Raw genomic sequence first — 17,527 nt, forward strand, 5'->3', positions numbered from 1 at the left:
TTGTAATTATTCCCTAGTTGTGGTGACTCCATGTACTAGCTAGGAACAATATCATGTGAGTGTTAAATTTTTATTAGATGCTAAAATTGCATGTTAAGTTGTGTGGTACGTGGATACTTAAATAAAGAAAACATAAAGGAGCATTTACGAGATTGATTCACCCACAAGATTGGAAGAACACTAGAAAGGTACAAACGATGCTTTGACAAAGATCAAAATTTGACTAAACTTGAATTGATTGAATTGTAGTACTCTAAGTAAAAAAATTGGGGACACGTGACTTTTGAATATTTACATATATACTTTTATAAGCGGATCCAAAATTCAGAGTTCTATTTTTAAATTTTTTAGCATTGAATTCATTGTACTTTTAATTTATAAATTCAAATATAATACTTGTTGAAATTTTTGTAAACTTTTATACATAAAATTATATTGTTAATCAAAAATATTATGTTCGGATAATGAACCTGAGCCATAGTTTGTGTAAAGATATAAAGTTGTTAAGAGGGAGGAATCTGTCTCGTGACACTCTTGTATCATCGAAAATAGAGGAGGAGGAGAAGGTGTCAAAACAAAAAATATTGAGGTGTAATTATGCAAGTGTATATCTTGTATTTATATATGTAAGTATCTTTTATATTAGCTGTCCAAATGGCTCCAAACACTCCTCACGGGGGATTTCTATCTCTAGACACAACCCTCTTTCTCTCCTTCGCCGTCATTTTTTGTCTTTTCTCTCATTTGAATCATTTCTTGCTTCATGCAAAACTATACCACTATAGTAAAATTTCCTTTTTGTCCCTTCAATATCCTCCTTTACTTATAATAACTACACCAAAGATATTTGGGATTATCTTAATAGCTGTTCTAAATTTCGACTGCTCGTTGTATGTAGTATGTACAACATAGAGCAGGGGTTAATTGAAATGATAACCTCAATACTACAAATTCCGACAAAAATTACTATGCTGATCAAGGGCGGATTCAAAATTTTAAGTTTATGAGTTCTGAATTTTAGAAAAAATAACTTACTAGGTTTTGTATAATTATTTATACATATAATTAAATTTCTTAAATCAAATACAAAATTTTGATCAAATTAAATTACCGAATTCTGCCAAACGCGTAACTAGAATCTAGCTCCGCCTCTCATATCGACGATCAAATCATGGAATAATCCGTCAATAATATTTCCCGACGGAAGGTTGTCGAAAAGTTTCTAACCATTACCAGCTATCGAAATGTTATCGAAAAGTTTACACCTCATTTTGAAAAAATTCATTTCCAGCCTCTTTCCACGAAAAGCCTTTGAAACTTTATTAGTATTTCCGAAGACTTTTCGACGACCTCCTCTGTCGAAAATCCTGAAAATTCTGGCAGTACTGTATGTTTAATCTGGATCAATACTTAGGACTTAGGAGTATTGTTTACCCGAAAAATCAGATAACGTTAAATTTAGATATGGTTCTAAGGGTATGCAAATTTTTTTGATACAAAATGACAATACAGGTATTTTTTGCTATGAAATGGGAATGATGGACGGAAAGACTCGAAAATATTAGGAGAACAAGCACAATGAAATCTTAATGTATTTTTTGAGGACCCCCTGTCTATTGCAGTCTATCTCCCTTTTTATAGTAGAGGGTCACTACTTTATCTATAACAACATAATAAAATAATACATATAGTGGAGAACCCATGATGGTTTGTCTCTCCCTTGATTCTCGCCAAGATTCTCTCCCTTGGTGCGGTTGTAACGGCTCTTGTCTGCGAGCTTGGTACTGACTCGAGCTCGGTGCTAGATTGAATCCCCAGTCTTAGTTCGACCTCGATTCTGCCTTGGAGCATCGATATTCGGGGCCTGTGTCGATCGGCGTTGCCCCGTAGTCCGATTCGGACGCGGGCTCGATAATGATATCGAGTTTTGCCGTTGATTGGTCTTATAGCTCGAAGCTCGACGTCTCTACTTCAGAATTTCGTCCGAGCTTGCCATGTGGATACCCTTCGATTGAAACGTCATTGTCTCGACCGGTCTTTATGACTGAGAATCGATTTTGACCGTATACAGATAGTCCCCTCGTTTCTCGAAAAGGATGTGGCGAGGAACGATATGATTTCCCTGCGGCTCGATCAAATTTATGCCGACGTTTCTATCGAACCCGATCTCGACGTATGTGATAGCTGTCCCATCGACTCGGTTTTACTGAGGCATTTAATGTGTGTCAGACGGTGGTCGGCCACCGCTGATACTGAACCGTCAAGCCTTAGTCTATAAATAGTCTTTCCACACAACTTTTACCACTTTTGCGCCTTCTCTTCTTCCAAACTTTCCTATTGTCTTCATCGATGCTCGACATCAATGCCTTCGATGCCCGACGATGAAGTCTGATTAGTCCTCGAAAGATCTGAGGCCGATACAGTCGAATGAGGTGGTTCAGAGAAAAATTCAACCCTCCGGCTTTGATAGAGAAGAAGCGAAAGTTGTGTGGTAAAAGTGGTAAAAGTTGTGTGGAAGAAGAGAAGGCGCAAATGGTAGCGAAAGTGGATCCGAGGACGGGGAAGAGCTCGACCAGGAAGCTTAGTTTCTAATTCTTCATGTTTGTACATTAATCTCGTAGGCAATTTTCGTATATATATGTATAATCAGGTCGACTTGTTTTTGTTTTGTGAAGACTTTTAATCGAATGTTGACCTTGTAGTCTCTCTGATCGATCAGATTTGTAGCCCCTGGGTTTGCTTGTTGAGTCGATGATTCAAAATTTGAAGGAACATAATCCGTCGAGTGAATGTTTGGAACTTGAAATATTGTAGCCCGTAGGCGTAATGGTCGAGTGCGTGCTTGCTCGAACTTGAGATAAAGGTAGCCCGTAGGCTTAATATTTGAGTGATTATTTCGAACTTGGAATGTAAGTAGCCCGTAGGCTTAATGGTCGAGTGAGTGCTTGCTCGAACTCGGAATAACAGTAGCCCGTAGGTTTAATAGTCGAGTGAATATTTTAAACTCGAAATTTAAGTAGCCCGTAGGCTTAATGGTAGAGTGAGTACTTTGCTCGAACTCGGAATAACAGTAGCCCGTAGGCTTAATAGTCGAGTGAATGTTTCGAACTCGAAATGTAAGTAGCTCGTAGGCTTAATGGTAGAGTGAGTGCTTTGCTCGAACTTGAAATAACAGTAGCCCGTAGGCTTAATAGTCGAGTGAATGTTTCGAACTCAAAATTTAAGTAGCCCGTAGGCTTAATGGTAGAGTGAGTGCTTTGCTCGAACTCGGAATAACAGTAGCCCGTAGGCTTAATAGTCGAGTGAATGTTTCGAACTCGAAATTTAAGTAGCTCGTAGGCTTAAATGGTAGAGTGAGTGCTTTGCTCGAACTCAGAATAACAGTAGCCCGTAGGCTTAATAGTCGAGTGAATGTTTCGAACTCGAAATTTAAGTAGCCCGTAGGCTTAATGGTAGAGTGAGTGCTTTGCTCGAACTCGGAATAACAGTAGCCCGTAGGCTTAATAGTCGAGTGAATGTTTTGAACTCGAAATGTAAGTAGCCCGTAGGTATTGTAGAGTGAGTGATTTGCTCGAACTTGAAATAACAGTAGCCCGTAGGCTTGATAGTTGAGTGAATCTTAATTCTGGTTCCACAATAAATCTCAAGTCATTGCACATGTGTTTATGTTTGGGCCGATCTATATGAGCATGGTTCATTTTGACCATTTGGCTCTTACAATTTTTCCTGTTAGAACCTTGTTGTGAGATGACTTTCTTGCATCTGAACTCAATGTATTTGAGGGCCCTGATGCTCCCCCGGTATTCGAGGTCTGTCGGAAAGAGGCCTCGGATATTGTTGAAAGTGAAGCACGATCGATGGTTGCCTCATTAAAAACCTTGCCGAAAAACCCATTTGGGAGAAAACCGGTCTAAGGAAAAAATAGTGCAACGCGTGCTCTTGATCGAAAGATCTTCTTCAGCTCTTGTTCGGACTTCTGCATGGATTAGTTAGATGAATATGGAAAGGTCGTACCTTAGCAGTAGTACCGTTTTAGATGTGATACATTCCAACTGCTTGATAGTTGTTTGCCGTTTATGATGCCGAGCCTGTATGATCCTTTTCCAACGTTCTCGAGCACCTGGTATGGTCCTTCCCAATTTGGTCCTAATTTTCCTTCGTTTGGATTCCGAGTATTGATGGTGACTTTTCTTAACACTAAGTCCCTGGGCTTGAAATGGCGAAGTTTAGTTCTTCGATTATAGTACCTTTCGATTCGTTGCTTTTGGGCGGCCAATCGGATGAGGGCAGCTTCTCGTCCTTCGTCCGATAATTCAAGGCTGGTGTTCATAGCCTCGTTATTTGATTCTTCTGTCATGAATCAAAATCTGGGACTAGGTTCACTGACTTCGACTGGTATCAATACTTCGGAACCATATACTAAGGAGAATGGGGTCGCCCCCGTACTGGATTTTAACGTTGTTCGGTATGCCCAAAGGACTTCAGGCAGGATTTCTCTCCATTTTCCCTTCGCGTCGTTCAATCTCTTCTTCAGGTTTTGAAGAATAGTCTTATTCGTTGATTCGGCCTGGCCGTTCCCACTGGGGTGGTATGGTGTTGATAATATCCTTCTTATTTTATGATCTTCGAGGAATTTTGTGATTTTGCTGCCAACGAATTGCTTCCCATTGTCGCATACTATTTCGGCAGATATCCCGAATCGGCATATGATATGATCCCAAATAAAGTCTATAACTTCTTTCTCTCTTATTTTCTCGAACGCCTGTGCTTCAACCCACTTAGAAAAATAGTCAGTCATAAATAAAATAAATTTGGCTTTACCTGGGGTCGACGGCAGAGGGCCGACGATGTCCATCCCCCATTTCATGAATGGCCACGCGGATAGAACTGAGTGAAGTTGTTCCCCGGCTTGATGGATCATTGGCGCAAACCTCTGTCATTTATCATATTTACGAACAAATTCTTTCGCATCTTTGCCCATATCGATCCAATAATACCCTGCTCTGATCACTTTTCGAACTAATGTGTCGGCACCGGAGTGACTGCCACAAGTGCCCTCGTGTACTTCCCGGAGGATGTAATTGGTATCTCCCGGACCCACGCATACCGCCATCGGTCCATCGAATGTTCTTCCATATAGTGTTCCGTCCGCAGCCAACGTAAATTGAGCAGCTTTAGTCCGTAGGGCCCTGGAATCTTTAGGGTCTGAAGGGAGCTTTCCGTTTTTCAAGTATTCAATATACTTGTTTCTCCAATCCCAGGTTAAGCTAGTAGAATTTATTTCGGCGTGCCCATCTTCGATTACCGATCTTGAAAGTTGGACGATAGTCCCCGAGCTCAAATCACCTACCTCGACCGACGATCCCAAATTTGCTAGAGCATCGGCCTCATTATTCCGTTCTCGTGGAACATGCCGTAGGGTCCATTGTTTGAAATAGTGTAAGGTGATAAGAAGTTTGTCCAGATACCTTTGCATCCTACCTTCTCGGACTTCGAAGGTTTTGTTTACTTGACTCACCACCAGCAAAAAGTCACAGTGCGCCTCAATGACTTCTGCTCCCAAGTTTCTAGCTAGTTCGAGACCTGCAATCTTGGTTTCATACTCGGCCTCGTTGTTAGTTAACCTGATAGTTTAATAGCTTTCCTAATAATGTTACCCGTGGGGGGTCTCAAAACTATGCCTAACCCGGACCCCTTTGTATTCGAAGCCCCGTCCGTAAAAAGGATCCATACCCCGGACGATATACCTGATTTCAAAAGGAGTTCTTTTTCGACTTCGGGTATAAGGGTTGGCATGAAGTCGGCCACGAAGTCTGCCAAAATTTGAGACTTGATGGCCGTGCGGGGTTGATATTCGATATCGTACCCACTGAGTTCGATGGCACATTTGGCCAATCGGCCTGATAGTTCGGGCCTATGTAAAATATTACGGAGTGGGCAGGTGGTTAATACGCTTATGGGGTGACATTGAAAGTACAGCCTTAACTTTCTAGATGAGCTTACTAGGGCAAGTGTCAATTTTTCTAAGTGCGGATACCTAGTTTTCGCTTCCCCTAAGGTCCGACTTATGTAATAAACGGGAAATTGCGTATCTTGCTCTTCTCGAACTAGGACGCTGCTTACGACGACTTCCGATACCGCCAAGTACAGGTAGAGCTGCTCGTCCGCTTTCGGAGTATGAAGCAGTGGCGGGCTCGAGAGGTATCGTTTTAATTCCTGTAACGCTTGTTGGCATTCCGGTGTCCAGGCGAAGTCGTTCTTCTTTTTGAGTAGGGAGAAAAATTTGTGACTTCGATCCGATGATCTTGAAATGAACCGGCCTAAGGCTGCAATTCTTCCTGTTAATCTTTGTACAGCTTTCACGCTGTCTACGATGGTGATGTATTCGATGGCCTTGATTTTGTCGAGGTTGATCTCAATTTCCCAATTTGAGACCATGAAGCCGAGGAACTTGCCCGAACCGACCCCGAAAGCACATTTTTCGGGGTTGAGCTTCATGTTGTATTTCCTTAGAATCTTGAACGTTTCCTGCAAATGGGCCAAATGGTCCTCTGCGCACAGGGACTTAACTAGCATGTCATCAATACAGACTTCCATCGTTTTACCTATTTGTTCTTCGAACATTCTGTTTACTAGGCGTTGATAAGTAGCTCCTGTATTTTTTAGCCCGAAGGGCATTACGTTATAACAATATGTTCCATATCGGGTCACAAATAAAGTTTTTTCCCGGTCGTCCAAGTTCATCTGAATTTGATTATACCCGGAATAGGGGTCGAGAAAGGTGAGGATCTCGTGGCCGGCCGTGGCATCGATCATACAATCGATGTTGGGCAGTGGAAAGGAATCTTTGGGGCATGCTTTGTTCAAATCCTTATAGTCCACACACATTCTAAGTTTGTTTTCTTTTTTAGGTACAACAACCACATTGGCTAACCATTCGGGGTATTTTACTTCCCGAATGGACCCTATCTTGAGAAGTTTGGTTACCTCGTCCTTTATGAATGCGTGCTTTTCCTCGGACTGGGGCCTTCTTTTTTGCTTCACCGGTCTGAACATAGGGTTCAAGCTTAACTGGTGCGCCGTTATGTCTGGAAGGATCCCTGTTATATCTAGATGGGACCAGGCAAAACAGTCGATGTTATTGATAAGAAATTGAATGAGTTTCTTCCTGAGTTCGGAGCTCAAACCCGTTCCCAGGTATACCTTTCATTCAAGCCAGTGTTCGATCAGTACGATTTGCTCCAGTTCCTCAATTGTTGATTTGGTGGCATCGAAATCATCAGGGGTTACGAAGGATCGAGGGATCCATCGATCATCATCGTCTTCTTCAACATTCTGCTTACCTGGCTGGGTCGAAGATGATGTCTGTGATTGCTATTTGGTGCTCTGCTTTGAACCTGGCGAGGATATTGATTTTGCTTCTTCGACGGAGAACATTTCCTTTGCGGCCGGTTGTTCCCCGTACACTATTTTGACATCTCCCGATGTTGGGAATTTGAGGACCTGGTGCAGGGTCGAGGGTACGGCTCTCATGCTGTGGATCCACGGCCTTCCGAAGAGGGCGTTATATCTCATATCACCTTCGATCACGTGAAACTTTGTTTGCTGGATGGTTCCGGCCACGTTTATCAGTAGGGTAATCTCGCCTTTAGTGGTTTCACATTCCATATTGAATCCGTTTAGAACCAGAGTTGCGGGTACGACCTGATCTTGCAGGCCGAGCTATTCTACGACCCTCAATCTGATGATATTAGCCGAGCTGCCTAGATCAATTAACACATGCTTAATCTTAGTTTTATTCATGAGTACGAATATTACCAGTGCATCGTTATGGGGTTGGATGATTCCCTCTGTATCTTCATCACTGAAAGATAAAGTCCCTGTGGGTGTATAATCTTGAGTTCGAGATCGCATCACAATCGACGTTTTAGTGCGTTTAAGCATCGGTCCCTGGGGGGCATCGACGCCGCCGACGATCATGTGAGTGACGTGTTGCGGTTCTTCTGGCTCATTTTGCTTGACGAATTCCTTGTGTCTAAAATGGTTCTTCGCACTATAATTCCCGAAGGTGCCCTTTGTTAAATAAGCAGGCCACTTCTTCTCTTAGTTGCCTGCAATCTTCTGTTCTGTGACCATGGGTGCCATGATATTCACACATTTGATTGGGATTCCTTTAGGCAGGATCGGTTTGCATGGGTCGAGGCCATCTGGTGTCTTTGATGCGTCTGATGGCCGATACGATGGCGGATGTACCAATGTTGAAGTTATACTCCAATAGTCGAGGGACTTCTATACGATCTGTATATTTATCAAAGCCGCTCTTGCTTATAAGTCCCTGAGAATTTTGCCCCCGATCAATCCTTCGGTTGTTTCGAACCGTATCACGTGCTGAACCGTTGTTCATCCGATCTGTGTCGTACGGTTGGTATCGGTCTCTGTTCGACCTTTGTTCTTTGTTGGTTTCCCTTTGATTTTTAGTGGTCGTACGGTTTTGATGTACGGGCCCATACGGAGCTCCCAATTGATCATCTTCAACCCTGATTTTTGATTGGTATTGGTTTTGTACATCTGCCCAAGTTATTGCTGGGTACTCGATCAAATTTTATTTCAGCCGACGTGATGCTGTCGAACTTAGCCCGTTCAGTCCTTGGGTGAAAGCTTGTACGGCCCAATCGTCTGTGACCGGTGGCAAGTCCATACGCTCCATTTAAAATCGGGATACGAATTCCCTAAGTATTTTGTTACCCCTTTGTTTTACTTTGAAGAGGTCCGATTTCCTTGTTGCAACCTTTATGGCACCAGCATGTGCTTTTATGAACGAATCTGCTAACATGGCGAAAGAATCAACGGAATTTGGTGGTAAGTTGTGATACCAGATCATTGCTCCCTTTGCGAGGGTCTCTCCGAACTTTTTCAACAACACGGATTCGATCTCATCATCCTCCAAATCGTTGCCTTTGATGGCACATGTGTAGGAGGTGACGTGTTCGTTAGGATCGGTCGTACCATTATATTTGGGAATTTCGAGCATACGGAATTTTTTGGGGATTGGTTTTGGGGCCGCGCTCGAGGGAAAAGACTTTTGTATGAATTTTTTCGAATCGAGCCCTTTTATCATTGGCGGAGCCCCCAGAATTTGATCGACCCTAGCGTTATACGTTTCCACTTTTTTGTCGTTGGCTTTGACTCGCTTTGTGAGTTCCTCGAGCAATTTAGCAATTTCAGGAGCGGTCCCTGATTCCTGCTCGTTTGATTTCACTACGGCGGGTTCCGTTCTAGGGGTGACTTCTCGAAGAAGCGGATTGGAGTTCGGCCCGCTTTGCGTATGAGTCCGGCTCTGCAACTGAGCTATCACTGCTTGTTGGGCTTATAACATTTCGAAAATCATACGCAAGCTGACCCCGATTTCCCCCGTGCTGTAGGTGTCGCGGGCTATGGATCGAGCACCGCCATGAATGCTTCTTTCCGGTTTAGAACGCTGATTCGCTTCTAGAGATATTTGCGAATTGATATCCAGTGGTACTTCGGCTCAAATTTCGGGTTCTTCGATTCGAGCCTCGTTGCCGTTGTCAGGTAGCCTTCCGGCCCCGGGCACCAAGTTGTTGGTTTCATCTTGAAGGCCGGCTTCGAGGTCGATAGGTAGAGCCATTGCTGATTCAAAGTTGTAAGCTGGAGTGTACTGTAGATTTATATCAAACAATCACTGTTACCCTTAGCCCCACGGTGGACGCCAAACTGTTTACCCGAAAAATCGGATAACGTTAAATTTAGATATGGTTCTAAGGGTATGCAAATTTCTTTGATACAAAATGACAATACATGTATTTTTTGCTATGAAATGGGAATGATGGACGGGAAGACTCGAAAATATTAGGACAACAAGCACAATGAAATCTTAATGTATTTTTTGAGGACCCCGTGTCTATTGCAGTCTATCTCCCTTTTTATAGTAGAGGGTCACTATTTTATCTATAACAACATAATAAAATAATACATATAGTGGAGAACCCATAATAGTTTGTCTCTCCCTTGATTCTCGCCAAGATTTTCTCCCTTGGTGCGGTTGTAATGGCTCTTGTCTGCGAGCTTGGAACTGACTCGAGCTCGGTACTAGATCGAATCCCCAGTCTTAGTTCGAGCTCGGTTCTGCCTTGGAGCATCGATATTCGGGGCTGTGTCGATCGGCATTGCTCCGTAGTCCGATTCGGACACGGGCTCGATAATGATATCAAGTTTTGCCGTTGATTGGTTTTATAGCTCGAAGCTCGACGTCTCTACTTCAGAATTCGTTCGAGCTTGCCATGTGGATACCCTTCGATTGAAACGTCATTGTCTCGGCCGGTCTTTGTGACTGAGAATCGGTTTTGACCGTACACAAGTATATTTTTGGTTCGTAAGTAAATTTTATTGGACGAAAGAAACAATTGCATCATATACAAAGCATAACCACATACGAACTTAGGAAATTACAAGATCCTTAACTAAAAATACTAGGTCAAGATTATAACTAATTGATCATGAGCTCCCAATTTATTATAGCATTAGATTCGTCATGTTATTTCGTTACAACATACTGTATTCCACATATAATATTAAAGTTTAAGTTATATACATTATATGGAATCTTTTACACCATCATATCAAACAATGAATATTTACACGTAAGCCTTTTGAAAATGTGATTTGTTATTTTAAAAATAAGATAAGTTACTTACTAAACAGGTAAAGGTAACATGTTGGTGTAGAAATTGCACACACTAACCAATATATATAACTTAAATTCATTTTAATATAATGCAGAGGGAATGTTGGGATAAAGATAGCTTTTTACCAAACCCTTAACTACTTTAGGGATAAATTCATGTCATGCATTTGTTATCACTTGCATGGCTATTTCTTGCCTGCTTACGCATTGTAAGATACTTGAGATTTAAGTAAATCCATGTCGCCCTATATAAAACCAAATTAGGAGCTGATTTCTTCTGATAATTTAAATCCGTCGTGATAAGTTACTCTTTTGCTTCGAGTAGTTGTTGGAGGATATTATTAGTATAAAAAGTTAATCTAAACCAGATAATTCAATCATGTTTAGGTAGCTGATATGTTTCATCAATTTTCTAATTAATGTGATCTTGTTTACTACACCAAGCAAATGACGTATTGCTGGAATAGAGCATAGCTGCTTGAGTCGTTGTGAATAAAGAGTTTAACATAATGCGCAATTCCTTAATCATTAGATGGTTAACACGTTAGGTCTATATTAACTTGAAATACGATAGTCATCGTTTTGTATGTTTTTGTTTACTCGCCGTCGTCGTCGTTTTCTTCTTCTTCTTTTACAGTGACACTTCAAAATTCTTTATACTATCAGCGAACTATTTTCTTTGATAACATTTATTATTTTTATCAGATTATCGATTAGTGCTTGTTGTAGCAATTTACATATAATTACCTATTAAGTGACTAAATCTAGTAAATATTACTTATATTATCGGTGCATAATATTTAAACTGTATAACGTACCGGATAATGATAGTTAGCGATCTTGCAAGATCCTTATACAATATGATCTCATGGAATCAGAGTTATAACCGCGATTACAACTTCACTTATAGATCACTTAGGTGCAAAGTTCCAATCTCACTTAAAGTTCTCCTCTCTCTATGCACGTGCACACACCCAATGCAAAGAAAATTTTAAAATCAAAAAGAAAATAAAAAGGAGAAAAAAATCAAACTGGATAGCCTCATATAATGCAAAGAGAATTTTCATTTCCATGGCAATTTAATAAGTTTTTGTCATAAGGAAAGGCCAAGTTAGTCATTTCCAATTTCCTTTTTTCTATGAAGAAATTATGAGTACGTCATAATCTCTTGTGAACCTTGTGGTACTCTCATGCAGGATACAAACAAACAGATCATATATGTTTTTGAAAGCTCCATCTTCTCTTTAAAAAGCCATCACAAACACCGCAGCAATATGAGCAAAGAAATAAAGAAGAAACAGCATAACATATGGGATCCAAAGACCAAAAAATTGCATTGCTCAATCAACATTTGGAGCAACTCGGTTCAATTACTAATTCCCCTTCTGTAAAAATCCTCTCATTTTTTCTATTTTAATTTCTTACTTCATTTAATTTTCTCTGCTCGTGATTCAATTTATTTTCTTTGATTTTTTTTCTTTTTGAGAGGGGGTTGGATTTATCATGAATTGATAAATTTTACGCTAGTAATCGTCAGCCTACCCAACTTGTTTGAGATTAACACGTAATTACATTGTTGTTTTTTTTGGGGGGGAGGGGGGGGGGGGGTGTTGATTTCTCTATTTTCCATGATGATGAAATTGAAGGAAAATTTTAAATCCTTTTTTGAGTAGACGAATGTAATGATAAGTGTTTATTCATCTTTTTGAAAGTAACTTTAATCACTGAAAATGAATACTATGAATAGGAGACTGATTCTAATGAAACGACTTCCTTCTGGATCGGTTTTCATACATGATATCCAAAATTAATGTACCCTATATTGGTTACGTATGTCTTAATATATAATTTTATCTGTTAAAGAAACAAAAAAAAAATTAATTTCTTTCGGATGTGAGTGTACAGTGAAGGTTAACAGTGAATCATTTAGTTGAATTTAATTTTGCTCTTAGAAGTGGTTGTAAATTATTTTGTAAGACGACCCATTGGTTAATTTAGTGGTTAATTTTCAGGTGAATAAGGCATCAATCATCGTCCATGCATCTAAGTACATAGAGGAATTAAAGGAAAGGATAGACAAGTTAAATGAAGATGTCTCAACCTCACAACCTTCTCATGTTGATGATGAAAATTCCTTACCATTGGTATGTATATCTTAGCCATATGCTTTAATTTTCCTTTCTTTTTGAGAAATTTAGTTTCTTTAGCATATAAATCATCAACGGGGACTTTTTCCATGTCAATGTCATATTTCATTGATCAGGACAAAGAAAAACTACATTCTTGAATGAAGCAGGAAATATATTACTTACTTACTTTCCCGAATTCTTGGAAGCTATACAGAAGACATGCGAATTGAAACTGCACATATATAATTGCATAAAAAGTAGATGTAGATACATATAATATTTTAATTTAATAAGAGAATATAGAAATTTTTTAGGCAATGTTATATTTTGGCTCTCGAAAATTGAAATTAATAAGATTCTCAATTGGTGATGTTCCTTCAATTCTTTAATGCATATTCATACATTGTGTCAAAGCTCGAACAGATTTTCAATTAGTAATTTTTAGAATATATAATTCAATAAATGAAAACTGTACCAGCCTCTCCATACATGCACAGTATTGTCCGCTACTTCGTTTCAGCAAAAGAATTTTTCCGCATCCTATATTTACATCAAATTATATACAAATTTACTAATTCGCACAATAAATTAAATAAGAGACAACTATATTATCACCAACGTCTATTATCATTCTCTAGATGAAACAATGATACATTTTTCTTTCTTAGTTTCCTCATTTACCACAAAGAGATGAATAGTACAGAGATTAGTTGGATTCTATCTCGAACATTTTTAAGGTAGTACCACGTTATACAAGAGTTGATACTAATAATTAAATGATGATTTAAAACAGTTTTAGGAGGGTGGAGTTTGTGCTTCTCTGATCCTCCATGTTTGGGTAACTTGTTGTCTATGAAACCCCACATCACCATGGGAGATGATAGCCCGGGTGAATAGCTTAATTAAAAAATAAAAAGTTACCCAAAAAAGTGTTTTTGTACCGTTCAAACTTACATCTAAAAGAGCACGCAAGCTTTTGACTTTTCTCCTATATATAATTATAAGCTGTAATTCCCTTTTACTTTTCACCAATCTTCTCTCCGTATAATTTTATTCAAATTCCTCTTTATAATTCCTTCAGCATAGGCGGTTTTACTCGAAATGTAAAATCACTATTTATTTTATAAAAAAGTAATTTTTAATTTTACGAATTTACTACCGGTCTAATGCATGTTTCTTCGGAAAAAGTCTCATTCATGCCAGTGAACTATACAAGATTGGGCACATTTGCCCCTCGTTAAAAGGTGATCTCAATCCTGCCCTTGCCGTGTATAAGGTGGCTCACATATGCCATATTTTAGACGGACAACCCTAAAAAAATATTTAGCACCAAATTTTGACACGTGTCATAATCTGATGCAATCCATCTATACCCTAATTTAAATAACAAACCAATCCGACCCATCACCCTTATTTTAATAAACCAACCCGACCCAGTACCCTATTTTAATAAACCCCAATCGATTTTATTACCCCACTCACTTTCACCTTGCTTTCTTCTCCCAAATCCCAATTTCGATGTTTCTTTAAGAAAAATGTTATAACATAGGTAATTAACGAAGATGTGGAGGCCGCTTGATCAATAGATTTGCAAAGTAAAGAGTTCCCAACTAAAGTTCTTTAGTATAGGAAAGTATTCAAGTCTGACTCTTTCATCTAAAAGTTTAAACTATTAGAGAGGACAATCTTTTATTTGTTTAACTATATCTCTTCAACAAGTACATTAGAATGAGTATTTGACTAATGGTCAACTTTACACTACAGGTTACAGTAGAAACCCTAGAAAAGGGATTTCTAATAAATGTGTTCTCAGAAAAGAATTGCCCTGGATTGTTAGTCTCCATTTTGGAAGCATTTGAAGAGCTTGGCCTTGAATTATCGGATGCTAGGGTTTCTTGTTCCGATAGTTTTCGCCTTGAAGCTGTTAGTGAAGTAAGATTTCTCTGTCTTTTACTTCTCTTCTTCCTTTCTATTTCTTGTTTGTGGCAAACATAATTTCTTTTATATATTGCTAGTATAGTATTCAAGAAATAGTTTTCTCCATGTGATGCGGCATGTTTAAAACTTCACGTGTGACTTGTACAAATCCACCTCGTTATTTGAACCACACACTTCGGATTTTTAATTTTGCGTTACCAATTGATGAGTGGCCAAATTTTTATTGTTTCTTTCTCTTCCGGTTTTTAAGAAGTTTTTGATGCTCCTTAACACCGTCGTTTATGCACCGAAACATAGAATACCTGATATCAGGGGCGGGGCGGATTTACATTGGATGGAGCAGTGTTACGTGACACCATTTAATCGAAAAATTTCACTTCTGAACAGTAAAAACGATATAAAAATAAGTGGAGGATACCACTTCATGAACACGTTCCTTTGGTCCAGCGGGGGAAGATGCTACATATTATTAGATAGGTGACAGCAACAAGTCCCCACTGTGTAGCTTGGCTTCTTTTTTTCCTTTTAGCAAAATACTCACTATATCAATCTTGCTAAGTACTGTCATCTTTACCTGCTAGTGACCAAGGTTTAGCATTATTTATTTATTACTTTCTTTTTTTGAAATTGTTATCCCTTTTTTTGTTTTCCTTTTTGAATGTTAATGACAATTACATTATTGCATTTAACTGACTTTTTATTTATACGATCTTCTTACAATGATTTATTTATGTGTTCATTCATTTAAATGTAGCATCGCTTGCAAAAAAGTTTGCGTACGCCACTGCTTGATATTTCCTTTTAAATAAATTACAGAAACCATATTATACAAAGTTCCTTTGTGTTATCCAAAATTAGTTTAACCTTTTGTGCTTATATCCCATTAAATTTTGTAAAATTTTCTTTAATAAGCAAAGCAATTCAACAAACCTTAAACCACATGTGATAAAAATCTGATACAAGTGATTAGTAAACTTTTGAAAGTTGCATATTTGACATTAAAAATAAGATAATTTGTTGCTCTAACTAATATTATTTAAGGGAAAAGGTTTTCAAGTAATTAAGTTTTGATTTCGTCAGTCGCATTGAGAGGGTAGTGAATGAAACTTTTAGAACATATGAGGTAGGTTTTGTTCATATATTTTGCTCACTTTGGATTTCGGCAGTCAAATCCATCACTGAGAGGGTACTAATTGCATATCTTATATGTGAAGAGTTTAAGTTCCATGAACTGAAGGCGTAAATATTATTTACACAATAAAAAGTCACTTATATAGTAGTTATTTGTAAATTTTCATGATAAACATTAATGGATAACATGATAATATTGCTAACAGACTTGTTAATTGTTATTACAAGTTAACGTATTCTGTTAGTGTGAAAACATCTTCACGGCGGTAATGTTTGTGGCTTAAATCCATTATACATATGGTTAACAAAGTTGTTGTTATTGCAGACCGAAGGACAGATTGATAGAGTAGATGCCCAAATGGTAAAACAATCAGTCTTGGAAGCTATAAGGAACTGGAGCCAAAGCAATGAACAAGATTAATTTAATTAATCAGTTTTTGTTATAGATCGTCTCCTCCCTCTGTTCTTTAAACATATCCCTAGCTACTTACCAACCAACCCATAAAAAAAGGAAAAAGCAAAGAGGCAAATAAACAAAAAGGAAAAGTCTTTTTTGTAGCTCCTGCATGTTATAATTAAGATCAATCAACAACGTATATCATTCCGAAAACGAGCTTGAGCCAACCCATGGCTGACCACTTGCATATCAGAAGTTATATAATGAATCAAAAAGGATGGGAAAGTGTTAACATAAGGCAACAGCCTATGCCTTAATGGTAGAGGTGGAGTCAGGATTTAAAACTCATGAATTTAGAAGTTTAGTCTTTTTAGATTATTGGGTTCGAAATTTATAATTTTTATATATTCTATAAAAAATTTAAAACAAATATAGGATTGAACTAAAGTTACTGGATTCGGCCGAACCCATAATATAACCAACACACAGGCTTTGCCCCTGCTTAATGGATTCAAACCTGATTTTTAGAGGCGGATCCACGCCGAAAGTACTGATTCAGACCCGGTGATAAAGTGTTGCATCCGCCTCCACTGGTTTCTAATCATGATTTCATATGCACTATATATGATAAAAAATCATGGTTGATTCTTTTTTTTTTTTTTTTGGTTCCTTGGGTGCTAGGAGCTCTAGCATTAAAACTATCTTAGCTAACAAACTGGTTATATATATGATAATGATCTAGAAAGTAGAAATGTGGTTCTTTAAATTTACTAACACTTTAATTGACGTAAATCGTAGAAATTGGGACTTTCTCTCTCTAGGATGAGATTTTCTCTCAGCCATAGCTGAACATGACAAGAAAATTAAAAACTGGAGGAGGAAGCCAGCAAGCTGGAGGAGTGAATTAAAGCAATTTGGAAGGGATGAAGGGAATACCCCAATCGGCAGATGCGAAAAAGATGAAAAGTGTGAGCGTCCTACAAGGGATAGTTCCAATTGATTTGAGTTAGAATTCAACGATGAGTATACCGATGAGAACACCAACCGTGCACATGCAAAGCACACCAAAGACGGCAATGAGTTCAGGAAAATCGTCATGGGCAGACATGGTAGAAAAGGAGGCAACCAATGGAACAGTAAGCGGTAAAACTCAAACCCTAGGCCCTAATTTGCCTAATTCATGGAGTAAAGTTGTAGGATCACCATTTCCGATAGAAGGATACGATT

At 38.7% G+C, this 17,527-nt stretch overlaps 1 protein-coding gene across 2 annotated transcripts; it reads left to right on the forward strand.

Annotated features, from left to right (window-relative positions):
* The first annotated feature begins 11,816 nt into the window (after positions 1–11,816).
* Positions 11,817–16,513, forward strand: LOC104109499 (transcription factor bHLH61-like). 2 transcript variants are annotated; one of them, XM_009618821.4, is made up of 4 exons: positions 11,817–12,092; positions 12,718–12,849; positions 14,599–14,766; positions 15,070–15,626. In XM_009618821.4, exons 1-4 carry the CDS (start codon positions 12,015–12,017, stop codon positions 15,076–15,078), a joined length of 387 nt encoding a protein of 128 aa, XP_009617116.1. In that variant the 5' UTR covers positions 11,817–12,014; the 3' UTR covers positions 15,079–15,626. The 2 variants fall into 2 exon arrangements, with proteins under 2 accessions (XP_009617116.1, XP_009617115.1); XM_009618820.4 differs by lacking the exon at positions 15,070–15,626 and adding an exon at positions 16,229–16,513 and having other exon boundaries at positions 11,825–12,092.
* The last annotated feature ends 1,014 nt before the right edge of the window (positions 16,514–17,527 follow it).

The sequence above is a fragment of the Nicotiana tomentosiformis genome, chromosome 7, assembly GCF_000390325.3.
Source record: "Nicotiana tomentosiformis chromosome 7, ASM39032v3, whole genome shotgun sequence".
Taxonomy (NCBI): Eukaryota; Viridiplantae; Streptophyta; class Magnoliopsida; order Solanales; family Solanaceae; genus Nicotiana; species Nicotiana tomentosiformis.